General features: G+C 37.9%; 1 protein-coding gene across 2 annotated transcripts; it reads left to right on the top strand.

The window, feature by feature from the left end:
* Positions 1-1180: 1180 nt before the first annotated feature.
* Positions 1181-26009, top strand: nt5c2b (5'-nucleotidase, cytosolic IIb). Of its 2 annotated transcripts, XM_084930552.1 has the most exons (18): positions 1181-1396; positions 2916-3035; positions 7760-7833; positions 15378-15495; positions 15817-15912; positions 16032-16123; positions 16921-16978; positions 17583-17676; positions 18870-18923; positions 19073-19156; positions 19360-19401; positions 19521-19628; positions 20218-20284; positions 20395-20565; positions 20854-20905; positions 21240-21300; positions 21596-21772; positions 22027-26009. In XM_084930552.1, the coding sequence occupies exons 2-18, from the start codon at positions 2935-2937 to the stop codon at positions 22261-22263; spliced, it is 1686 nt and encodes a 561-aa protein (XP_084786678.1). In that variant the 5' UTR covers positions 1181-1396; positions 2916-2934; the 3' UTR covers positions 22264-26009. The 2 variants fall into 2 exon arrangements, with proteins under 2 accessions (XP_084786678.1, XP_084786679.1); XM_084930553.1 differs by lacking the exons at positions 1181-1396; positions 2916-3035 and adding an exon at positions 3993-6320.
* Positions 26010-26482: the final 473 nt, after the last annotated feature.

The following is a 26482-nucleotide window of genomic DNA, read 5'->3' on the forward strand; positions in this document are numbered from 1 at the left end:
TGTGTGCCCTAGTAAGTTATGTTGTCAGGGGTCCTGGCTGAGGGGCCAGATGACGAAGAACTCACAATACCCCTATGAAGAAAACATCACCTAATGTAGGGCCTCTAGGCAGAGGTCCTAGATATTTTTCTTATTTTGGCTGTTCCCTTTATGAGACACTACAGCAGATCATCTACCTCTGTCACACCAACACTCATCATCACATATATTAGGCTTTTCTGTGGTCTTATTAGCTATTACCAGTAATCTCTACAGTCTAAAAAAAGTCCCTACTCTCACCTCCACACTCCTGGCTTCTCCCTCACTGCCTTTGAACAAGCATTCTTCCGCTTCCTATGTGTTTAGCCAATGTGCCCTGACTGATACGACATGGAACTCTCAGTCTTGATGATCCACATATTTTGTTAGGTAAAGATTTTGGACCCAACGCCCTTCCTGACACAACCTTCCCCATTTATATCAGCTTGGGACCAGCACTAGTAGTACACCAGCTTGTGGCTTCAGCCCCCGTTGCCTGGCCCTGGAGGCCCTAACAGTTCAGTCCCTGGTTATTGTAACTATCCAATGGAATATGAATTTTCCTGTGTGTCAAAAACAAAACGACACCTCCAAAAGGCCAGAAAATTTGTAAAATCAACATTTAGGAAAGGTTAACATCTTATAGTTTCAAAAGAGCTTGGAAAGAGAGTGAGTACCACAACCTGAATGATTGAGAACCTACACACACATCTTATAGTTTCTGAAAATTTGCCTATTTAGCATGTTTCAGAAACAAAAATCAACTCTAATCCCAGAATGAATGCCAATGAGCTGATGGAAATTAGGACTTTAACATCACCGAGGTTACAACAAATACATTTTCAAGGTTAGGGGTTGCAATAAAGGTAGTTATTACCTCTTTTTTTATGCAATTTTCACCTGTTTGACACCCAGTATAGAGGTTGCATATGCATATTAGACTTGCTTAGCATATTGCTAAAATCAAATATTATTATTATTATTATTATTATTATTATTATTATTATTATTATTATTGAATCGTTATTTTATATTATTTTTTCTAAATTAATTAATTAATTTGTTATAAAGTGAAGCCTAATTCAAGTGGGGTCACGTGTTTGTGCCACGGCGCTTGATGGTCCCGCCCCTCTGTGATAGACAGAACTTAACGCCGCCCTCTGAATGTCTCATAACAGCAGCTGGCAGCAGGGAGAGAGACAGCAGGGAGCAGGCAGGGCACGGACAGCTATTACATACCTGGCTTTGCAGAGTACTCGTCACCGCTTCGCCCACAGCTTTCTGTCAGAATATACACTTTTTCCTGCGACTTGCACGCAGCTCAAGGCGCATGCTCAGAGTAACCGACGGCGCATTTGTTTTATTCAGGAACTCAGAGGTGAGTACAGTAACGCCAACCGCAGCTGAACAAAGTGAAATCTGCTCCCATAGTTTCAAGTCTTCGTGTTTTTGTGTCAAAGCCAGCTAACGCGTTAGCTGTGCCTGGACCACCTCTGGCTGCCCTTCGCATCAATGTCAGATAAAGAAGAGCTGGACGGAGGCGGTTTGAGCGGAGTGTTAGCTAGCCCCGTAGTCCGGTGGTAAATACGGGATGTTGTTCGGTAACCCCGCGAACGAGATGTTCTAGCTTGTCGAGATACTTTTACATTAGGTTCAGGTAATCTGTGAGTATTCACCGTTGTTTTCTCTGACTGCGGAGTTAAAGAAAGAGCTGGCGTGATTTCTTCGCCAAAAACAAGTGACAGTTAGCTTCACCCGCTGTACAGTTGCAGTACTCGTCGATCCACTCTCTCTCTCCAAGACTGAGCAGAGGAAACAAAGCCTGCTCTAAGTTATGTTTGCTTTTCAGCTGCTGTCTGCAGTACTGTTGAGTTGAGCAGGTTTTCGTAATGCTTAGCTGTGGATTTTTGCAAGCCAGAGCTTCCTTCTGACCCCATAGGACCCATTTCACAACATGGGCAATTAAGATAGAGCTAAGAAAGCAAACAAGCTGTAAAATAACAGAAAAGTGATTTGTCTACCAGTTGTGTCCATACTTGTTTTTAAATACGAACAGTTAAAATAAGGTTTCAGATGAAATCAGCTGAAGCTTTTGTTTTGTGTTCTGTGAAGCTGCGCACTGATTGCAGTGGTTTTTGTTTGTTTGTTTTTTATGTCTGTGGCCCTGTTGACAGTTCTTTGCCTCAGCATGTGATTCTCATTTGCTTTTGTGCTAGCACTAAGAAGAAGAAAGCTGATCTCTACCCTTCCTTCCTGCAGCTTCTCCAGCAACAGTACAGGAATGACAGCATGTCAGCATAAGAGGAAAAAAAACACACAACACTGGCCTTTTAAGCTAAAAGACAAAACCAGAAACTAGGCTTGCATTCCACTGGAGCATAAATCCACAAGACTTCCCATATGTCTCTTTTTTTAGGTCTCAGCTTTTTTGCTTGCGATCTGATGTTATAACCAAATAAGGACCCATTCATATTCTGACTACCTTGATCCCCATGTTAAATTGAATCACATGTCTTTGTTTTATCTCTCATTTTAATCTGGCTTGAACTTTTACATACAGTAGGTCCTCACTCTCCACTGTGTAATCTAATCCTAGTTTGATAATTACACAGGAAACACCATAATTAGGCGATGATAACCAAATTATCAGGATATTAGTTTGGCCCCTTCCAAGTTTTAAACCACTCAGTTTCTACAGGTTGGGACTTGATTAGCTCATCCACATAATCCCATTTCTAAAGTCTAAAGGACAAAGTGTGATTGACTTATATTTCTATTCACCACAGACTTTGCTGCTTCTAATGTTTTTTTTTCCCACCCTTTTGTTGTCTGATCAACATGGGTATTCAGTAACTTAAATTTAGGCCTTCTGTGTCTCTTCCTTTTTGTCTCTCCAGAGACTGAACAGTTAGAAAGATGACCACTTCATGGAGTGACAGACTGCAGAACTATGCAGACTTGCCCGCCAACATGGACGGCCTTACAATGAAGAAGTACAGGAGGGAGCCCTACCACAGGTATGAAACATCCACAAGGGACACACTGACATTTCACAGCATAAATTAAGCAGCCAGACAGGGACTACTGTGGAAAAAACAAATCAAACCCCTGGACTGATGATTTTGATTTATGAATAGAAATGAAAATAAATGAATGATAGTTTTCAGGAAGATTTGAGCATTTGTAATTTGGGGCTGTCAGCGCAACATAAAGAATATACTGCTTGTAATATAAGGATTAATAGTGCTCATAATTCAGCTTTCATTCAGAGGTTAAATCTGCAGGTAATAATAAAATATTGTGGACGTCCATTCTTTAATATGAAAACTAATAATATGCAGTTTCTGTTTGTTAAAACGATGGATTGTATGGCCACCCACCACAGAGGGGTTTACAGAATGAATTGCATAGTTATATACAGAACCACAAAGGAATCCAGGGCCGCTCTGTGGTACAGACATCAGGACACTAAAGAAACTACCATTATTAATTTCGGACAGCTTATATTTGTGTTTTTTGTTTCTTTTTATTACCAATTTGTCATCAGCGAGTAGTCAAAGAAATTGAGTTAAATTTCCTTTGTTTCACGATTGTGTTTGTTTGTTTCAGCTTAGCTTTTATTGCTTGGAAATGTTTAGTTTTGTTTTATTTTTTTCAGTTTCAGTGTTAGTTCTAGTCTTTGGTTATTATAATGTAGGTCTGCTTTTAAAGGACAAATTTATAAAGTTCAGATCAGTTATTACAATACAGGATTTGACTCACAGCTATGTACATGTGCCAGACTCAGTTCACACTGCTGCCTCATACTTAATGTGTTTAGGAATTTGAAACTAAAACTAAAGGTATTGCCTCTGTGTCTTTATTTTGTAATGATGTTTTTCTCTTTAGTAAGAAACATTGTTTCGGTAAGGTTTTTTTTTTTTTTTAATGTATTTGGGGTTTTTTGTATTTCCGTTAAGAATTGATTGATTGATTAATTTATTTTTTACACCAACAGTAACTTATAGTTCTTTTAAGTAACTATAACAACGATAACTCAAATCATGACTTAACCAGTTGAGTTGTGTTGGGTGGTCTTTGGCTTACCCAACAGTTTATGACAGTAGCTTGTTACTATTTATTTCACCATGGCAAAGCATGTCATACATTTTAAAAATATACTAAAGTGCGTTTCTTAGATTTTACATTGTGTATCACTTATTGTCATAATAACAGAGTGGCTGACTAATCTGTGATTATATCTGTGATTATCCTGTTAGCGTGCTGTGTTTTCCAATTTAATTCCTGTCTTATTTTACTTGTAGTCTGCCATTGGTGCTCAGCATGTACTAGGCTATGTCTCTTTGTCACTTCGACTGTGAAGCAGGCTGTGCTGCCTTAGATGTTTCATAGAATTGATTGTGACTAGGGTGTGGTCTTTGTAGCTGTTATGCAAAATTTTTCACTCATGAAACATCAGCAGAATGACAAGACCCACGGGCTAAATGGACGAATCCAGATCCAGATATGCTCAGCATATTAAACATGTAGTTGGTTTTGCAGGGAGTTTATGGCTTTGACTTTATAGTAAGTAGCTTTATTGACCATTAATATATCTTTTCACCTATAAACATCCTTGTTCCTTTACCTGCTTGTAGTAAAGTCTGTTCAGTTATACTGACATAATCAGGGGTTTATTCCCTGTCAGAGCAATAAAATGAGTGTTTCTTTTCAATGTTTAACTCTAAGGCATGTTTACAATGGGTACTGCTTTTCTTCCATGCTATTATATAATATGCAGTGCTCACAAGGTTTATGAAACCATCACTCATTTGTTTGTTCTGCATGTGCTGCTGGGGAATAAATCAACCAGTTCATGAACCAGCAAAGGGTTACACATGCAGTGCTAAGTGAAAGTTCAAAGGTGCTCTTTGAAACAATGTGACAGAAGTTCTTGTTCAGTGAAATCATTTCTGATTTAAGCGTGACCTTTTGTTTATCTTACAGACTCACAAAGGCCTTTCCAACAAAGTAAGAGCTCAGCCGAAACAGTGCACCCTGTGTATATCACATTGCAGGGGGCTGATGGCTCTGCCCAGTGCAGATAAACGTTCGAGTCACTGTCTGCATGAGATTAGAGCGCAGTGGAAAAAATCTGGCTGATTGTTCTTCAGCTGCGCTCAGATGGAGTAAAAGTTATTAAGGGATTCACTTGTAGGTGCTATTTGAAGCAATACTGATGTCAGCAGGGCCAAAGTCAAGGCTGACTACAGTAATTGATCTTAGAAGGGGCACGCTTTATCATTTATGGCCGTTCTTTACTACCCCTCCCACAGGCATCTGGCAAGAGGTTACATCATAATGGCACCAGCAAAACAGAAATAGAAAAGATTTAAACATTAAATCCTTTGTTCATCCCTGCGAAATGTTGACTGTATTTGTTTTGGCTGATGAGGAGCACATCCTATTTTGATGAGCCAGTGTTAAATGTTAAATGTCAAAATAAGGCCAGAATAGACTCATTTTTTATAAGCAACTAAATATATAAAATAAATATAGATGATCAAATTTGATATAGCATTTTGATATTTGAGTACACGTTTTTCAAGTTTAAAAGGTCGTTAACCTGAATTTGTAAATCTCTTTTTACAGGTGATCAGTTTGAGATTCAGTAGCACTTAATTTCATCTACAAAATTGATTTATTTGTAAGAAAGGATTTACATTAAAAAAAGAAAGAAAGTAAAAAGTAGTATTAACTTTGTTAACAGTTACAGCATAAACATATTTAATTAAATTTTTATTTGAATAAAGAAGTCTAAGGATATTTGAAGAGGTAATTTTCTGTTGAAAATCACAACTGGCAGTTTTCACGGCCACAAAAATGAATTTAAAAAATAACCAGTAGTTGTAGGCCAACGACAAATGTGTATATTCAACCAGATGTGAGTAATGGAAGCAGCTGTAGCTTGTGGCACTGGCGTGCTTGATTCTACCCGACTTGTGATTGTTCTAGATGTCTTTGAGGGCCCACAAACATCATGGTTCACAACAACCCTGACTGACAGCACACAACAACAGAGAATGACGCAGAATGGCCACAATCATTTTTGCAACAAGTCAGAAAATTTCTGAATGGCAAGACAGCAAAGAGAGAGAGGGAGGGGGGCTTTGTTTGTGGGTCCAGTGTTGCCCTGCGTTGCTGGAGCAGTGTCAGACCACCGGAGAGTCAAACCGAGGTTTAATTTCACACAGAATGCATTGCCAGTCGTGTCGTGGACTTTGCTCTAAATGGGAACTTGTTCACTATGGAGCCGCTGCCAGGTATTTCACAACTGATTTAGACGTTGGTGAAGATAAATAGACCATTATCACAGAAAAATGAGAAGATTAGATGCCTTGCAGTTTTAGACTTGTGTATCAGTTCACCCTTGTTTTTAATTTAGTGTCATTCTTGATTTTTCTGTTGGTCTGATACATATTTCGGTTCTTGTATCATTAAATATTGACTTGTATAGAATTTCAACTATGTCACAGCTGTAGAAGATAAGTTATGCAGGTCTGTGCTAGCAGTCAGAGTTACGCAGACAGTGTGTGGCTGTATTTTCTGTGTCTATGAAGCGCTGGCTTTCATCGTGGCCACTTTATATTAAAGTATTTTAAGATATTATCAGAACTAATTATGTGTATTAATTTACTATTATCGTTAAGGAACATGCCAGCAAGTAGATCTCATAAAATACGCTCTAGAGAAACAAACAACTTGTAATAATGAAAGTATCAAAGAACCATCATCCTGGCATGGTATTTCCAGTACATACAAAGATGAAGTGATCTGAAATGGATATTTAGTTCTCATTTTCATTACAGCACCTAAAATGTAGTTAATTATGTGTTATATATTGGTGTTTAATAAGGCTGAAATGACTTGGTAAGCTCTTCTTAAGTACTTGTCATAAGCTGCCTTTTGGCTTCTTAAGGCTCTGTACCTAACACAATAACAGAATTTATTCTTTTACACTGTGTGGTAATTGCCAAATTCGGAGAAGTAGTAGTAGTAGTAGTAGTAGTAACTTCATCTTTTTTTCTGACCTTTAGATTAGACACTCAAGGACACCCAACAGTAAACAAGATTTGTCCGTGTTAGAACTTATGATATATTTTCATTTTATGATGTATGTGGATAGAATAATTTGAAGTAATGATACTGTACAGAAAATATGAAAAAATAGGGATATAACTATCAGTCAAATCTATAAATCACCTATATCATTGTTTATTTGGTGTAGTCTTTTTTTTCTTTTTTGGCAAACAAACTCAAACTGCAAGCTCATAGAGGTGACACCTAAGTTTGTAATCATAACTGTACAAAGAATGCAAAAATAAGAGTTACACTCTTATTTTTTAAGAGTTACACCGTTATTAATAAGAGTCACATTTTTATTTTATTGTGTTTTTTACATTTGCTTTATGTATTTTTCTATATTTGATTTTCACAGTTATTTTGACACCTCAGTCTACGCATGCACAGTGAAAGGCACTGAGTCTAAATTACCTGACTTAAAATGTAAATCTATAAATGTACCTTTTGACAAAATGTAAAAGTTGTACTTGGAAAAAAAAGGACAGTTGTTGGATATGTATATGTGTAGTTTGTTAAAAAGGGATAACATTCTTCTTTTTCTCACTTGGGGCAACTGCTATGAGTCATAATTTGTTGTGGATGATTACATAAAATTTACAAAAACCTTTTCCCCCCCCAGAATCTTTGTTAACAGAAGCTTGGCAATGGAGAAGATTAAGTGCTTTGGCTTTGATATGGATTACACTTTAGCAGGTAAGCTAAATACACAATCACACAATCAATTACAATCAGTGATAATCAGATCAGAGTTTGGATAATCAGTTAACTAATGAAGTCAGTGATTGGAGGGAAAAAATGCCTATTTATCATTTGAAAAAGAGATTTCACAGTACTATGCAGTCCTATTATAACAAATTATACCCTAAATGGTTCCTGGACTTAACACTGTAAATAGCATCCAGGTGCTAATCGGATACAGTTGATTAATTGATCATCAGCAAGTGGCACCACCTCTGTAAAAACAGACGTTTTGGCAGTTTTCTGGATTGAACGATTGAGATGTGTTATCACAGTTTCACAGTTTTCCCAGGAGAGGACCCCACAAATTTACCCCAAGTTCAGACAATGCAAAGAAAATTTTAAAACCAATTTAAAAAAAACAAACAAACAAACAAAAAAAAAAACCCCAAACAAACAGAAAATCAACACAAGACTTCTAGAACAATGACATTTGAACAGATGACACCAAAGTGGAGCTCTTTGACTATAATGCACAGTTTGAATACCAAGCACAGCATATCAGCACAAACACTTTATACCAACTGTCAAGAACAGTAGTGAAGAGGTGATAATTTGGGTTTTTTTGTTTGTTTGTTTGTTTGTTTGTTTTGCAACTGTAGGACCTGGTTACCATGCAGTCACTGAGCTGACCATGAACTACTCTGTATACCTGAGTCAAAGATGATGCTATCTGTTAGACAGCTAAAGCATGGTCGAAACTGGGTCATGCAAGAGGACAATGATCCCAAGCATACCATTAACTCTACAACATAACAGCTGAAAAGAAAAGACCCAATGACAAAGTCACAGTCAGATTATAATTATTTTTATGATTTTGATCTATTTTATTTTCACTTCTTTTTAATTCTAAATTTGCCAGTTTTTAAGAGACGTTTATTATATACGGTCCAAAAGTGTTTTAGATTTAATAAACAATTGATCAATTTATTGATCTAATTAATCAGCACTTTTTAGGGTTTTGGTATGCAGGCCAAGTTGGCTGGAGTGTTGTATAGCACATTCTCAGTTTACGTGGCTCGTCTGTGCTGTCATCAACAATACAGTCTTGTCAAAATGACCATTCCTATCTTGATAAACGTTATGTAATGAATCTATAAAAGTGTCTTGGAGTGGCATTGATTGAAAGGGAAACCAACTTTGTGGTTGTCACGTTAAATTTAGATTTTGAGAGCGCATTTATTTATGTGCCTTTAGAAGCTGAAAAAACTCCCTAGCTGTTAAATGTGCTGTGACCTCATGTTTGGTGTAGATGTTGAAGTCTATAGTATCCCTTTCTTTTCAGCTCTATATTTGGGTACCCTACCATTGCCCCTGAACCACAGCTTGTTGTCCACAAAGTATTATTTAGGTCAATGATAGTGATACACTGAGTATGCCATAACACTAGGATAACGAAATGTTAAGCCAGCAGTAGCTCTCTGTAACACAGACTTAATTGCGTATGTTCTTTTTCCTAGTGGCTAGCAACCTGGCTAAAAATATCCTGATTTTTCATGCCACTTTGTTCTGTGACTCAGCTCCAGTTTTCGGTCTCTACACATCTAAAAATAAATCTTCCCTGACTTTGAAAAACAGGTCACGTTTGTTTGTTGAGTTCAGCAATGACGGCTCCCCTGAGAACAAGAGTCACTTGTAGTTCTTCTTTGACTCTGGACCCCTATCACCATTCGGGGTATAAGAGATTTTACAGATGCTCAGCTGTTGACACGACTCTCTTTATGGGAGCTCATAACCAAGTGTTAATGTTTGCTTGAAGGGTGGCTATTGTGTATCTTTGGAGAGTGTTCACATTTTGATCACAGAACTGCTTCCTCAGATTGACTGTTGCTTAATCACATGTAACGCTATGTGATAGAAGGCGGTTCAGATGTGCAGCACGCCTTAAATATGTACATTTCAAATATTACTTGCTTTTTGCGTGCAATGTTTATGGAAAAAGATAAGGAAGAAAGATTGGGATTATAAAAATAGAGATTTAAAGCAGAAACATAATTTATTTTTTTTAAATCACTATGTAAAAACTCAATAATATCTGTCAGGAAATTTTGGTACACATGAACAAATGAAAACACAGATTATAGTTTAGAAAGTATGACAAAACTAAACTAGAGATGGCACGATACCACTTTTTTATGTCCAATACCGATATCATAAATTTGGATATCTGCCGATACCGATATGAATCCGATATAGTGTATTTTTTAATCAATAAAACGTTTTTTAATATTTTGCTGCATTTTGTATAAGTTTATACTCAAGTTTAAATAAATAACAACACTAAAGCTATTCTGTTATACCTGTATGTAAAAAAATATATACTGCGCCCAAAATATTTCATAGTTCAGCAACACTGATCAATCTAATAAACTTAAACCTACTCCATCCTCCCTATTCTGGTATTTTAAAGAGCACTTAGCAGAAATATTAAGCAACCTAACTAATAGGGTTGCAAACTCCCAGCAAAAAAAAATAGGGAACCACCCTCCACCTCATGATGCTTAATCGATGTAATCAAATTTAATTTGATGCAGGGGGAAAAATGCACAGAAATAAATTATTTTTCAAGAATAATTAAATAGATTCAACATCTTTCTTCAACAGAACTGCAGACTGCACAGATGGTATCTTGCCAAAGGAAAAAGTACTATAGCTTACTAGGGTATATTAGACTTAACAGTTACTATATACAGTAATGGACTTCTATATATTTTACATCAGATTAAAACTTTGGGTGTAAGAGTCAGATAATTATTTATTAAAAGCTCGACATTTTAAATGAGAATAAGAAAGAAAAGTATGTCTTTCTGCCCCCTTTTCCCTGTTCATGCCCTATCGGCCCCCCTGGCTAAACTTTGCTAGATCCGCCCCTGCACAGTTACCAGCCGTCAGCTACATAGAAAAAGATCCTGGTGTAGAAAGTAATATTAAATAAATTCTAACAACAGATTATCAAGCTTAATAGTGCTGCTGTTGTTCAGCCGCTGGTTTCCTCGTTCTGGTGAGAAGTGGGCCAAAAACAAAGAAGAGAGATGGACTCGCGACAGAAAAGCCGATCAGCTGATCATTAAGCAGTTTCACGATTGAAGTAGCAGCAGGAGAGAGAGAGAGAGAGGCAGTCGCTCTGTTGTTAAGCTTAACGTGGGAATGCTTTACAGACATTCAGAGATGAACTTACACACTTGCTTTACTTCTCTCTGGGAAAACTTCCTCGGAGATGAAATGTTGGTTTGGTAGCGAGGCTACAAATACACACAGCCGCTCTATCACGTGACCACACTGCTGCTACGTGCTACGTTATGAGCCGAGTTACGCTGTGTAGCAAGTTTTGTGAGGTGCTTTTTTGATATTTAATGGATCGGATTACATTTTTTATTTCTCGCTGATATCCGATCCAGTAATTTGGGTCAGTATCGGACCGATACGTAATATCGGATCGGTCCATCTCTAAACTAAACATCAGTTGCTATTTCAATCTCCACTGTCCACTTCTGATGATGTGAAGATGTTGCCTACAGTGCTGCTCCTACAGAGATGAGGGGCTCCTGTCTCAGTTTGTAGATAAGTTGGCAAGAATCTGTAAGATTTGAAGATATTTTGCTATTTTAAGCTAGCAGTTCTCAAATATGTACAATTTGCATAACAAGCGCGGTGGCTGAGTGTAACATATTGGGAGTGGATGGGAGCAGTTGTCAACATGATTAAAGAGTTGTGTTTTTTATTGAGTTCACTGCCTTCATTGTGGCATGTCTATGGTGTGTCGAGTGTTTCCAAACAGAGCAAGAAAGTCTAAAACTCAGAGAAACCAAGAGCAGTTTTTCAGTAATTCTTTTCGCAGTCATTAAGCATTTTGAAAAAATAGTGGGTTTTGGGGAAAACCGTTAAGTTAATTGAACGTATGCAAAACCTAATGTAATGATTTTGCTTATCTTCGGAGATTGTGTGAGGCTTTGGGTGAATTTTAAACACAGTCCCTGTCAACTGTAATCAGTTTAGCACATATCACACTGTGCAAAGACTACTATTGTGTGTATGCAGCATATATTGCAGTTCTGCATAGTGAATTTAAGCTGAAGATAGCGGTCATATTATAAAACGTTTTAAAAAGTTAACTTTTTCTTTACTTTGGTATGCGATTGTGATTGAAGCAGGAAATGCACTCCATGTCCTGATTCATGAAGATAATTGTCTTTGTTTTTCTGGATTAATCCTTGTGCTTACAGTAACATACTAAAATACCTTAAAAAGCTCAGAAAAATCACATCTTATGTATCAAATAAAAAAAGGTAAAGTTTGGAAAGGAAATATTGCTAGGAATGCGAAGGAAAAAACTATTAAGGTGCCTTTAAAGTTCTTGTGACCTTGGTTTCAGATGTCAAAGCATTTTTGATACATTTAAATGTATTCAAAAAAGACGCAACAATCTAATCCATTCATAAAGCTTGCTGTGTAATCAAATTTCACTATGCCAGCAACAGGTGAATTCCATTTTAATTCAGATATTGAGAAATTACGATTGGTCTTGGAGACCTCACCATCACCTGTTACCAGCTGTGCTCCTGTTATCCCTTTCAAACGTTTGAGAAGAGCACGGACTATAAAAGAAATGCAATGTAAACAAACAAATTAAACAAAAAATTAAAGTATTTTGTGTTCATATGACTGTCTATAGATCTTGGAATAAAGACGGTCAAAGAAAATGTGATTTTAGGGCTTGTTTTTAATATCAGCATAAGTATTTTAGATTGTTATAGACAATCTCATGATGCATTGTCGTCATGCATCAGTGTAATGACGTACAGTGACTTCTCAACAAGCCAGAATGAGACATTTTGTGCCATTTTGCTCAACACGAGGATAAGAAGAGGTGAAAAGTTTGTTCTATTCTAAAGCTTTAGTGCAAACAAATTGCAAATATCATACATTTTGTAAGACTTTGTAAACTGAATTAGCATTGGTTGAGACAACATTGCTTCATCTGTTCTTCTGCTTCTAAAGGGAACATGTAACACCCTGCAGAAAGTTGCTCAAACACAGTTTTAGGCCCAGATTGCAGTGAGAGATACAAGCAGGTTTGTCCTAGTTTTCTCACAGACTTTTGGCTGGAATGTGGGCCCCTGAGGCAATGTTTAAGCTTTCTAATTTTTCCCACAATATGCTTCACAGTGTTGCAAATTTGTCACAGAGGCCTACATTTCCACTTTATTCTGTGCAAATATTAAGACATAAGTTAAATTATTGCTGTGTGAAATGGGTCAGATAGTCTCCTTGTACGACACACTATATCTGATTTGGAGATAAGGGTCTATCAGCAGAAGGGCTTTCTGCTGGTTGTTTATCTTGTATGCAAGAGGTCTACGTTACATGTAGGCCTGTGGTGGTCTGGCCCATAAACTCTGGAGACATACGTTGCTGCTCAGCAGTGGGAGTATAATTATCTGGCATCAGTCCCATTGGGGATAAAAAGGGAAACAGATCTCTGAAGTTCCCACCACAGGGGGAAAGAGTCAAGGACACAGCAAACAACAATAACCCAACTTCCTGTTTACAAAAAATGCAGTAAACATGAGCATCTCAGATGTGTCATTTACTAAAACATGCAGCTTTATGTTGCATTACGTAGTCTTGGGTGTGGCTTTCATGAAATACAGTTCTACGATAGTCTATCAACAGTTCACGATTTGATGTAAAGGGCTTTTAACATAAAATACCTAACCATGGTTCATTCCAAACTTAACTCTGGCTGGTGCACTTTTATTAAACAGTAACATTATGGACAAAATGACATTTTAAGCCAATTACTGGGGGAACTTTAGTGGCTTTTGACCTAATATTAACTTTGTGTAGTAGGGAGTTTTAGCTGTCCCATAGGTTTTAAAATTGTCTAGAATAATTATTATATATCAAACCATTTTCCAGCCTGACAAACTCGTAATGAGATTTGATTTGTTCTGTTTTATGTATGGGATGTACTAATTTCCAAAAGACAACATGTAAAGAGAGACTCCCAGTGACCTCAAGTGAAGAGGGTGACATAGGGGAAACAGGTTTTAAAATAGGCTTCTTTGTAGCAACTCAGAGCTTCATGAGGAATATTACAAGTAAGCAAAGAGGAGGGGGGGAGGCAGTTATATTGGTGTATGCTGCTGCTCTGGGCAGAGGGCCCAAACCCTGTTTACTGGGAGAACACACAGGGGGTGAACTACAAGAGGTTACGTGATTATAATGCAGAAACTGCCTCATGCAGTTACATCATATGATTGTTGGGGTTTTCTTTGTTTTCTTTGCATTATTGTAGGGTCTTTACTTTACAATATAAAGCGCCTTGAGGCGACTATTGTTGTGATTTGGCGCTGTTTAAATAAAATTGGATTGAATTCATGCTTACAGAGTAAAGGTGTCAACAAAAGAGCAGAGCTTTACTGAACCCAGGCTTTTCCTGTACTTCTCTGTGTACTTATCATCTCTCTGTATAACCCAGGACTTCTGTATGCACACACGTTTTCCAGAGTAGGACACAGATGTTTTCCTGCTTGACCTACAGTGCTGTTCCCTCCAACTAACTCTTCTCTAAGTATCATCAGCCAATATTTCATACCCTTGAGGGGCCTTCCACCACCCCACTGGGGGTATAGAAAGCAAGCATTAACACCAGTGCATTCTCTGTTTTATATTTATAACATCTGACATATTCTTTCCCCCTGTCAGAAAGCATTTTAATCCTCTGCCAGTCTTTTTTTAGCCTTGCATCACTGTATGTTTTAATTTCCAGAGCCCACTCCTGTCTCGCTTTTCGTTTAGCCTGGGGTAAATATCTACCACTGGCAGTGACGGGTTAGGGGCTCGTCAGTTGGGCTCATTAAAGCCACTGCTTAACATGAAGTGATTTTTCATTTGCCCGCCTGATCCTCTTTCTTTGTGGATTTACATGCAGAACATCCTGGTCCGTGTTGGTAGCCAGGACTGAGAAGGGCATTGGGTGTGAGGGGATGTTCCAGTAGAGTGAAAACATGTTGTTGACAAAATACAGACAAGATGATCTCAAATGGATAAGGTGGCCTTTGAAAACTCAAACTTATTTGTTGTGTAACTTGAGTATGTGCAACAAAATGCATATCACCTCATTAACCATTGTTTGCCATCGAATCACCCCACAGGCTATGCTTCTGGGGTTTTTAAATACAACATTGTTTGTATAAATTTGAGTCAGGTTTTCAGATCGATACCATTTCAGTACAGCATCACCGTCAATATTAAAGTAGTTATCCTACAAAAGGTAATAAATACAAATTCAAATAAACAGGGGAAAAAGTTTTTAAACATCTGATTTAAAATCTGTTATATTGATAACCGATCATTTGTTTGATTCTATATGTGTGCATTTATATAATATTAACTACTTTCATGTAACATTTCACAGTTTTTAAAGTGTCTACAGGACACTTTTATGGACAGTTGGCATTATTTACTAAACTAATGTGTACGTGTTTCCTTTGTAGTGTACAAGTCACCTGAATATGAATCATTAGGCTTTGAGCTGACAGTGGAACGGCTAGTGTCCATCGGTTATCCTCAGGAGCTCCTGAGCTTCGTCTATGACCCATCATTTCCCACCAGGTGAGACCAATCCCATCTCTCTGCACAGACATCATGAGGCTGATCGTGGCCATCAGATTTTTGACCAACTGCTGTTTCTGTTGCCTAATCTCTAAACTTTGTAGTCCAGTTAACCTTTTAGCTGAGATATCTATCTTAGCCAAGTAATAGTATGAAAAACCCCATCACCTGTGCAAAGTTCAGTGTCACTGTATTTATTTTGTAGTAAAAGATAACGAGTGACAGGAGTTTAAGTGCCAAGTGATATGATTGCTAGAAAGTTAGAAAGGCTGTTTTACTCGTGTATTGCAAAATCATGCATCCCTCTGCTCCTTTTTTCAGAGGCCTTGTGTTTGATACCATGTATGGAAACTTGTTGAAGGTTGATGCTTACGGTAATATCCTGGTCTGTGTCCATGGATTCAACTTCCTGCGAGGGTAGGTATTTTCAACATTCCCCCTCAAAATGCACAGATCTCTGCATACAAGCAAGCATCATAAATATAAACATTTGATAAAACATTTTATTCTCTTTTGTGCTTTTTTGCTTTTTCCAGCCCAGAGATCCGTGAACGGTACCCCAACAAGTTTATCCAGAGAGATGATACAGAGCGTTTCTATATCCTCAACACCCTCTTCAATCTGCCAGGTGGGTTCAAGTTCAAGCTTATTGTAGCCATTTCAACAAAACAACTGATAGGAATTATCATGGTGTGCTCACATATAAAACAAGACACATCCCACAACACACAGCACCACACAACATGATACAAAATACAAGTGCATGTAACAGATCAGCCCATAGTAGCTCAGTGTATCTACCTTTAAAGTGATTTTTAGTGCAACAGGATATAGTCCAGATTGCAGAAGGGAACACTCCATAGTGCAAGTAGTACAGTTAATATTGCAAATGCATGATACATACATACACATTTTACTGCCCAATGCATTTCGATTCTATGAGCACAACCTGATGTAGGTAAAGTGAATTAATAAGAGCTTCAATGCATCTTCAAGAGCCTAATAGCTTGGAGTTAAGTATTATCCCTAAATGTGTTCAGCTGGTAATGGTTTTGCCCAATGGGAAAAGAATGGAAAGGTCATGTTAAGGGAGGATTGGTCATGGATGATGCTTCTGGCCTTGCTGGTGATTCTGGCGGCTTAGTGTGAAGCTATATATAATGGATCATACCTTACAGACTGACTCTCTATTTCCTTAGCTGCTAAATAAAGTCAAGTCTCTGGTGGGCTTTACAATGAGACCAGTGTTTAAGTCCGATGATAAAAATTGGCGTATTGTGGTGGTGGTGGTGGTGGGAAGAACTTTCCCATACAGAAGAATGGGATGAATGTGTACAACAGAATCTAAATCTGGAAGGCTGGGGCGGCAAATAATTTCACTGAGGTTCTTGACATTATCTTCCAATCTTCCTGTGTCCTTCACAGAGACCTACCTTTTTGCTTGCCTTGTGGATTTCTTCACCAACTGTGATAGATATGACAGGTAAGAAAACTTTTCTCTGCTTTATCTGGCCTGCAACAAGTTTTTGGGCGCCGCATGATGAGACCATGACAGTTGCAAGCCACAAAGGGTCAAGAGCAAGCCCTAACGCATGGGAGGGTTCAGGTGTCTCAGCTGCTAATCTCGTCTAATTCTATTGTTAATCCAATGGGAGTTCAGTCAAATAACCCTTCGTTTCGATTACAATTACTATATCTATTAATCTGTTCTACCAATTGTGAAAAAGTATGGATTCTTATCAAATTCAGATAGGAATAAAAACAATTACTAACTATTTGCAAAGAATGAAATCCTGATATAACAACAAGATAATCCTCTGAATGTTAAAGTAAGGAGATTTAATGGCCTGTAATTTTTTTTGAGAATGTAATCTGGAATGGTTGCATGTCCTTTGTCCTCTGAAACCTGGTTGTTGGTCTTTTAGGGGGAGAATGTTTTCCTGTTTGGCTGGGGACCCCTCCAACAAGGGAAGGCTATCCCATTTAAAAGCAAACAAAAAACAAATGTCATGTTTTTGAAAACCTTCTATAAAGCTATGGCCTGTCCGACGGCTGTGTACGTGTGTGTCTTTGCTCCCCTCCCCCAGCTGTGAAACTGGCTTCAAAGATGGCGACCTCTTCATGTCCTTTAAAAGCATGTTCCAGGATGTCCGGGATGCTGTTGACTGGGTCCATTTCAAGGTAAAATACATGCAACCACTAAGATTTAATCTGATTTGTTGGAACTAAAACTAGATCATGTGATGAAATAGAGTGCATAAATTATATCTTGAGGACAAGTTATTATTTGCAAAGAATAATTGAATTGAAATAAACATACTGGCATGTTATATCATCACAACCTCTCATACTTTTGACATCTCTGTGATACCCCTTCCTCTGTCTTGGTGGAAGTCCTACCTTCCTTATTTATTCTGGCCAAATATAACATGATGTGATAACAGAAGGCAGCCTCCAACAAGCCAAATAAAATTTTCCTCATACGATGTCTGAATCGAGTCTCTTGACAGAATCCAGATAAGTTTGTAATATTTTCTTAAGAACATCAGGATAATGTCTCCCAGTTTTTATTTGATATGTATTTGTGAAGACGACACATACAGGAAATTTTGAGACTGTCTTAATAATAATGCCATTCATCACATCGTTCATATGCAGGCATATATTTTCTGTACACATATGTTTCAGTCTGCACTAACATACTAACACAAACTCACAGTTAAAATTCTGTCAACTATGTCTTATATTCAGTTAAAAAGTACTAAAACCTGTTTCCAAAATAAACTGCAGTTAAACCATGCATATTTGTCCTAGACTGTAAACCAATTTTTAAACCTTTGCAAAAAGAGAAGTTGTTTACAGAAGAATTAGAAATACTCTTGAAACACTACCACTGATTATGCCACAACTAAACAACACAAGGTCCCAAAGGTTCTGCAGCAGTCGTCACCAATTACTGCTTCTAAACTGCTATTAACCATACAGCTGTACTTTAAAATGTTACTTCACTAGAATGTCTGATCTTTATTGTGTATAGTTACCTTTTCTTTAGAGTTTGACAGTAGAAAGCTGTTTTAATTTCGTGTGCTAAAATTGAACATCACTCTGAGCATCCTCTGAAAAGGGAGTGAGTTCAAGATGTGTAAGCACGTTTCGGTGAGGTCTTAAAGCTAATGATTAAACTTTTGAAATGTCGCATTATTGCATAATGATAATGGTTTGAAAAATTATACCAATGTTAATGCGATTTTAAACAAAGGAGTTAGGTTTACGTGTCATTTTAAGAATTTTTATCAGCGTTTCTGGAAATATCAGCATTCACTGATATCTATAGTTATTGATGATTTTGCTAACCCCTTTGTCTCACATTGCAGGGTACGCTGAAGGAGAAGACTGTGGAGAACTTGGAGAAGTATGTAGTGAAAGATGTAAGTAGTTTGTATTCACTGTGAGTGCACTGCTGCAGAGAAAACACACACAGTGTCTCACACTCTTGTAGTCTGTGAAGAGGCTGGTTTGTAAAGATGCTTAGAGCTTCATTCTTTCTCTTTCTTTTCTTCTTCTCTGTTCCCACCAGGGAAAGCTGCCTCTTCTTCTCAGCCGAATGAATGAAGTATCCAAGGTTTTCTTGGCAACCAACAGTGACTACAAATACACTGATGTAAGTGTGTGTGTGTGTAGTTATGGTGGAAACTTACTGATTAGGGAAAACAGTAATGCAATAACAGTGAAAGACTTAGATGCCAGTAAGTTAATGCCGAGATCCTTTTATTAGTTTTCTACCAGTTTGTCGGTAACACGTGTATTAGCTTACGAACAAAGTATGTGTCACATCAGACTTAGAGACGTTGTGTTGTGTTACAGAAAATCATGACCTATTTGTTCGACTTCTCTCATGGCCCAAAGGTAAAACATATTTTTTCTATTTCTATTTGGTGAAGAATTTTTTATTATTATTGTCAAACATAAATGTACATCATGGTTTTATCTTTGTACTCATGTTTGTGTGTTTCCATCCACCCCAGCCTGGCACCCCGCACCGGCCCTGGCAGTCCTACTTTGATCTGATCCTGGTGGATGCCAGGAAACCGCTGTTCTTCGCAGAGGGTACAGTGCTCAGACAAGTGGACACAGTAAGCAAAATCAGAACAGAGAGTTCTGGCCAGAGAAGATATTATAAGTGAACCCTAGCTGGCATGTGTTATGTTGTGGCTTACAGTCTGTCCCTTATTTGCTGTTCAGTCAGGGCTGTTCAGGATTTCTTAGAGCAGAGTGTTCGTTTTGTTTTCCAAAAACACACCAGTTGTTTCAAACTGAGGGCCAGCTTACTGAAAACAGTGTAGAGTGCATGAGTGAATTTTTTGTTAGATAGTCGTTCGAGCGTAGTTTGCATTTTGTTTTAGTCACTGGCTCAACCTGGGATCCATTCTAGGGTCAAATTAGACAAAATCTGTATGTCAATTATTTTGGTACATATATATTAATGGGCAGGCAATGATCACAATGATTTAAAAAGCATAACATTATGTAAATTTAAGCATGAATTTATGCCAGAAAAACGCAGAGGTAAAGGCCCTAAAAATATGCCATCAGTGCATAAGTAATTAAATGATTGTTTTCAGGAAGATGGAGCAATTGCAGAATGATTCAAAAACAGTCACTCACTTCACTTAGGTTATTCAGACCCACTTTTTAGTGATTTATTTATTTTCTTCATTTCAGACAACAGGACGTCTAAAGATAGGAACCTACACAGGACCACTGCAACATGGGATAGTCTACTCTGGAGGTAAGGCTTTATTTGTTTCATCATTCATTCTTTGAGCTAGGCTTTATTCATCTGTCATTCGTGGACCTTAAGAATGCATACATAGTTGGTAACACGCTACTGTCATTCAGGCTCTTCAGACATTGTGTGTGACTTGCTGGGGGCCAAGGGAAAGGACATAGTATACATCGGGGACCATATTTTTGGCGATATCCTCAAATCCAAGAAACGTCAAGGCTGGAGAACATTCCTGGTTATACCTGAGCTGGCCCAGGAGCTTCACGTGTGGACCGACAAGAGCTGTGAGTCTAGAAAGAACTTGACTCATAATAACACATAGTGTGTAGACATGTGGGAGGGCCAGTTTGGCTGCATGTTTTCTCAGTCTCAGAAAGGACTTGATCTTTAACAGCAATCTGAAATGTAAAATGTTGTGCAAAAACTACATCTATAAGTGCAAAACAAAAACCTGTAAATTATCTCACTCTCAAAGGATACATTCTCAAAATTTCAAACATTTGTACAACAACTGTACATGTACTCAAATGTGCTGAAGAGAGAGAGATTCACGCTCTCCCTCTGTTTTCCAGCATTATTCGAGGAACTCCAGGGCCTGGATGTTTTCTTGGCAGAACTCTACAAGTAAGAACTGTGACCTTTAGCCTCATTCCCCCCCACCCCCCCACCCCCACCCCACCCCCAGGTTCCCATTCTGCTGCTCTTTGCTCTCGGCTGTAACAGTGTCTGTTTGCATACATGTGTGGATACTGCATATTTAACAGAAACCCACAGGGCCAATAGGGTAAAGTCTAAAGTGTCAAAGTGTGCACCTGATAAGCAGGTTCACTGACGTTATTTATAGCCTGGCGCAATTCTCTGTTACGCCACCTCTTTGACTCATCATCTTTCAGGAGGCTGATATCAGTATCCACACCCCCACCCAGTCCTCATTGTTTTTCTCCTGCTTCCTTCTCAGGCATCTGGATAGCAGCAGTAATGAAAGGCCAGATATCAGCACTATCCAGAGGAGAATCAAGGTACACCCTTAATGACCTCTGCTGCTATGACAACAGATGTGCTGCTTACGTGGTTTTAGTGCTGTTTGTTTCATAGAGACTAATCATTAAACCTCCTCATCAAAGAGCCCTTTCAGTCGGTGTTTGTCTCTCATAGGCTGTTGGAAAAAGATGCAGATTCAGCTGTTTCACTGAACAAATACGACATCCCAAATAATTTATTAACCGTACTTTCCAGGGTTAATGAGTCAGTGTCCCTCTTTTTTGACGTGATTTTGAAGGCTTACCAGTTTCTCTTTTTCTTCTTGTTTTGTAGAAAGTGACACATGACATGGACATGTGCTATGGCATGATGGGTAGCCTGTTCCGCAGTGGCTCCAGACAGACTCTCTTTGCCTCACAAGTGATGCGTTACGCCGACCTGTATGCAGCCTCCTTCATTAACCTGCTGTATTACCCCTTCAGCTACCTCTTCAGAGCGTCACACATACTAGTGAGTATCTGAATGTAAAGTGGGGGATTGAATGAAACCACGCACCCTTAAGATGCAGACACATTGCCACACTTCACTGATGCACATACTAAAATATTGTCTGTTCTGATCTGTCATTGTTCGTAAAACATTTCAAAGGTTAACTGTGTTCTTGTTGTGTAAAAAATGCTGTATACAGCTTGGTGAATTAGTCAAGAGCATATGACCAGTCATATTCTATCGCTTAGCAATTTGTCTTATTTCTCCTCTTCCAGATGCCCCATGAGTCAACAGTTGAACACACCCACGTGGACATCGACACAGAGTCCCCGCTGGCTACCCGCAACCGCACCCACTGCAGCGACTGCAAAGAGCTAGAGTGCAAGCGCAACCAGCTGACCCGCTCATTCAGCGAGATCAAGCCACCCAACCTGTTCCCTCAGACTCCCCAGGAGATCACTCACTGTCACGATGAGGATGATGATGAGGAGGAGGAAGAAGAAGAAGAGTAATATAATAGGACCTTTAGAGGGGAGCCATGTTCCCGTTCCTGCCTTCTTATCTTTCCTAGTAGAGTCAAGTAGTGATTGCTTTCAAAGCGAGGCAGAGAGGGGAAAACATCTCCAGTGTGCATATGTGTGATCACACACGCTCACACACGTACACATTCTTCAAATTTCTGAGGATAAGTGTAAAGGACCAGTAGCAAAAGAGATCATATGACTGTCAGAAGACTGCATGCTCGGTCCTCTAAACAAAACCTGTATGAGCTTAGTTAAAAAAAGAAAAGAAACACAAACTTCTTGATTTGTAAATTCATTTGATTTCTGTGTAATTCTCCCAGCAGACAGACAGAGAGCACACACACTCAAACAGATATCACACACCACGTTTCTTTATCTTTTTATAAGCTGAGTTTTAAGTCCTGCTGGTGGATCACTTAGTTTTGGTCATGTTTACGGTTTAATCCACCAGGTTTGGACTTTCTACTGTAGTTTGAAGTGTAACGCAAACTGACAGAATATGCACATTGCAGTCACAGGCAAAACACTTTTCAGCGTAAGTGCCGAAAAATCAGTGCAGACATTAAACATTTTTATATGCAACATGGGAACAACATTCAATTTTTTTTTTATCCATTTTGTTTTATTTGCTTGTCTTTATAGAGCTGTAACTTGTATGTAAGAGTATTTCTGTGTGTGTTTCTGTCACGGTAGACTCATTCAGACTTTAGCATCCTGAGTGACAGTAAGCAAAGAAGATGTTGGACACAAGCTGGTGTTAAACCACTCGATACCCAGATGAATATCTTCTTTGACTTGTTTGGAGTTTGGTTAGGCGTACACAAGTGAAGCTATTGAATTGATGCTTTGTTACCAAGCAACAAAGAGGACAGAGTATCTATATTTTATCCTTAGTCTCTATGACTACCCCGAAACACAGTACTGTTTCTATAAATACCTGTAAGGTAAATGAGATGAGCTAATCGTTCAACACCATGAGCGGGCTGTTATGCAGTATTTGTCAGCTTGATTGTTTCGGAAGTATAACTTGAGTATTTCATTTATCAGATTTTTCTTTTTTTCTTTTTTTGGTAAGGGGGGTGTACAGTACAAGGTCTTCAAGTTTGTTATTTTGCGAAGTGTGTAAAAAAGGAAAGAGCATGAAAGTGGATTCGGCATGTAATAAAAGTAGTGTTTTCGACAAAAAACTTAATTGAAAAGGTCTAATGAGTTTTAGCTGACTTTTATCCACAGGTCCAGTATTATCATGCCATTCATAGGAGGATGAAATATGAACTGTGTTTACAGTATTTTGCTAGCGGGCTTCTTAACACTACTATGTGTTGTAGATTGTGTTCACAGGTCAGAAATGAGTGAAGTGCTCCAACATTAAATGCTTGATTTTGCATTTGCTCTGATCGTTGCAACAAAATACAAGCTTGTTAAACTTAAAGCTCCTGAAAACTTATTCTAAAACACCTTACACACTTCGTCTTATACGACTTCTATTACGCTACAGTCGGAGTAGGAAAAACTGCATAATATGATGTGGCACGACCAAAATGATTGTGACCGTGTGCAATTAACTTCCAAATTGTTGCCTTTGAAATGATTTCTTCAATTATGGAAATTATGTCTGCGACCAGTCACAGTCAGTTGCCCTCTTCAAAGTGTGTTTTGTGTTAAGATGGAGATAAAATAGCAAAAGGAGTCAACCTGTTATCAGTTTGCAACAGCAAAATGGGGTCAGTCTGTCTTTGACATTATGGTGATGAATTTGCAAAATCACAAATCTGTTGCAAATTTGTTTTCTGTTTACATACGCAGAAATTCATATTAACTACTTGTATTCAGAGTCCAGTCAGAGCCTCATAGAAATTCAGAAATTCTTCCACAAATGGTGGCATAATTGCTGCTGGATAGCGATTGAACTGCAAAATGACATAAGCACTCTGCAACCTTGCTTGTTGTATGGGAATTTAACCAGAATACAACCAGCTGGTAACCAGCTGAGTCGCGACTTGGAAAGAGATGCGCTCAGATTGATTGCAACATGTTGACTCTAGTTATTTGAATACCTTCAGTCCACGTTGGACCACAAATGTTTGGAGACAGGTTGCATTTATGCAGTCACTGTGTGATTGCTACGAAGCTTGTTATAGACTTCATAGCTTAAATAATTGAAACAACTTGTGTTATGTGGACTTTTCTGCTTAGGTTTTTTTTCTTTAAAAAATCCTAAATGGAAAAACAATTTTTGAATCAATATCAAAAGTTTTATTTTATTTAATTTTGAAAACTTTGGTTGAGGTGGTTTAGTAGGGGTTATGATAAAAGGAAAATGTGACGATGGAAACAAAACGTGACACTTCTGCTTGAAGTTTGAGCCCCTCTCCAATGGCACCAATCAGATTAATTTAAAATGCACACGCAAACTTACCTAATGAGCAAACTACCCGCCAACTGCCATTGGAATGCATGTCGGTCTATACTGATTGGTTTAAAAAGTTAATGACGTCCCTGCTAGTTCAATTTCTCGTTTTTAAAAAGAATTTTGAAAGAAAAAAATCTTCCATTAAATTATTAAAACTGTTCAGATTTTGTTCATACTGGACTCTGCTGATCATCGAGGAAAGGCGATGGAAAAGTTTTCAGGATCTTTAATGCAGATGTCAGTGGCATCAGTGTTCATACACAAGGTAGAGTGCTGCCTCATATTATTTTTTTCTCCCCTTTTTCCTACCATCCACTAAAAACAACGTTAAACTGCCTCACCTTTTTAAAGTAAGTCTCGACCTTTTCTGTCTTCAGTGTGTTGGATCGGCCTTTTGATTTAGGCCACAAAAAGGGAAGGAACATGCCGTTTAGTTTTTGGAATGATTTTTGGTTTGGCTTGATGTGGAGTGAGTAGTGGTGAATGTGCTTAATGCGTTGGATAAAACCATGTTGAACATATATGAATATATTACAGCTGTTTAGGCTTTGTTTTTTTGTTTGTTTTTTTTTACAAGTGAAATATTTATATTTTATGTTCTGATGTTTGTTTCTTGAACATAGAATAACTGGATATGCTACATGATGCAGCTGCATTGCCAGCGTGGAAGAGGTGACTGTCTTTGCATCATTTCATGTGAAAATAACAACAGTATCCGCTCTGCTGTGGCCGTTATGGTAGCATCAGTTTGACTTCTATGTGAGGCTGCTGTCGGTGTAGTTTACACAGAGAGGATAGAGAAAAAAAACAAACTGTAAGCCTGCAAAAAAAAAAAAAATCTTAAAATGAAGGGAAATGTGACTAGCATGTTAAGTATCATAATTTGTTACTTGTCATCAGCATCATGGGATTTTTACTTTTCTAAGCTAGTGTTTTCCAATGGTCTCTGTTTACAGAACTGTAAATAGACCTTGCCATTTCCTTTTCATATGATTTTCTTTAAAAAATATAACATTTTTTTGTTCATTTTTATACAATATCTCATAAACCTGTCACTACGACTTGGAACTAACTAAAGACTGGTGAATAGGTTACAGTGCTTTAGAAGATTTTTATCTTGTGTTCTGATGCCCAGAATGCATCTGTATTAACAGGTGCAAGAACTCCACTGTTCATTTTCTAACCTTTAGTAAACTTTTGTTTTTATGCATATCAATTTATGTTCTTCTGAACAGTGTTTTGTGTGTTTCCACAAATTATCCTTTAGACTGTACATTGAAGTAAATTACATAAAAATGTAGAATAAAGATAGTTTGTAATATTTTGCTGTTGCTTCTTGGGTTTTCTTCTCTCGATATTGTGTTAAGGGACCTGAAACCAGGTGATACATATATTGTTGTATCTATAGTCCAGAGCTAAAACTAAAATTTAAGGTATTTAATATACTCCTAATATATAAAATTTTATTATTGACATAAGGTTTCACTTTTCTAGCACTTAAGTGGCAAAAATACATCTGATCAGTGACTAAGGGAAATTCAAGGCTCAGTTAAAAGGTTTTGCACATCAGGACATAATAAAAAATGATTTTATCCATAGCAGGTTTTAAAATATAACAACATTTTTTTCCATTTAAGAAAAATATTGCTAAACTGGAGAAGAGGTCTATGACAAATTGAACCCTTATTTGTTTATTTTGCAAAGCTTCAACTGAACAAACCAAAAGACTTCTGGAACAATTTTCTTGGACAAACGACCAAAGTGGAGATGTTTGGCTGTAATGCACCACATCGC

Source organism: Perissodus microlepis, chromosome 6 (genome assembly GCF_051167445.1).
Source record: "Perissodus microlepis isolate ML-2025 ecotype Zambia chromosome 6, ASM5116744v1, whole genome shotgun sequence".
NCBI lineage: Eukaryota > Metazoa > Chordata > Actinopteri > Cichliformes > Cichlidae > Perissodus > Perissodus microlepis.

Coding starts and splice junctions, on each gene's coding strand:
- nt5c2b (XM_084930553.1), top strand. CDS start 6,091: ATGGCCACAATCATTTTTGCAACAAGTCAGAAAATTTCTGAATGGCAA. Junction 15,913..16,031: donor GGATTCAACTTCCTGCGAGG/GTAGGTATTTTC, acceptor TGCTTTTTCCAG/CCCAGAGATCCGTGAACGGT. Junction 20,285..20,394: donor TGGGATAGTCTACTCTGGAG/GTAAGGCTTTAT, acceptor ACTGTCATTCAG/GCTCTTCAGACATTGTGTGT.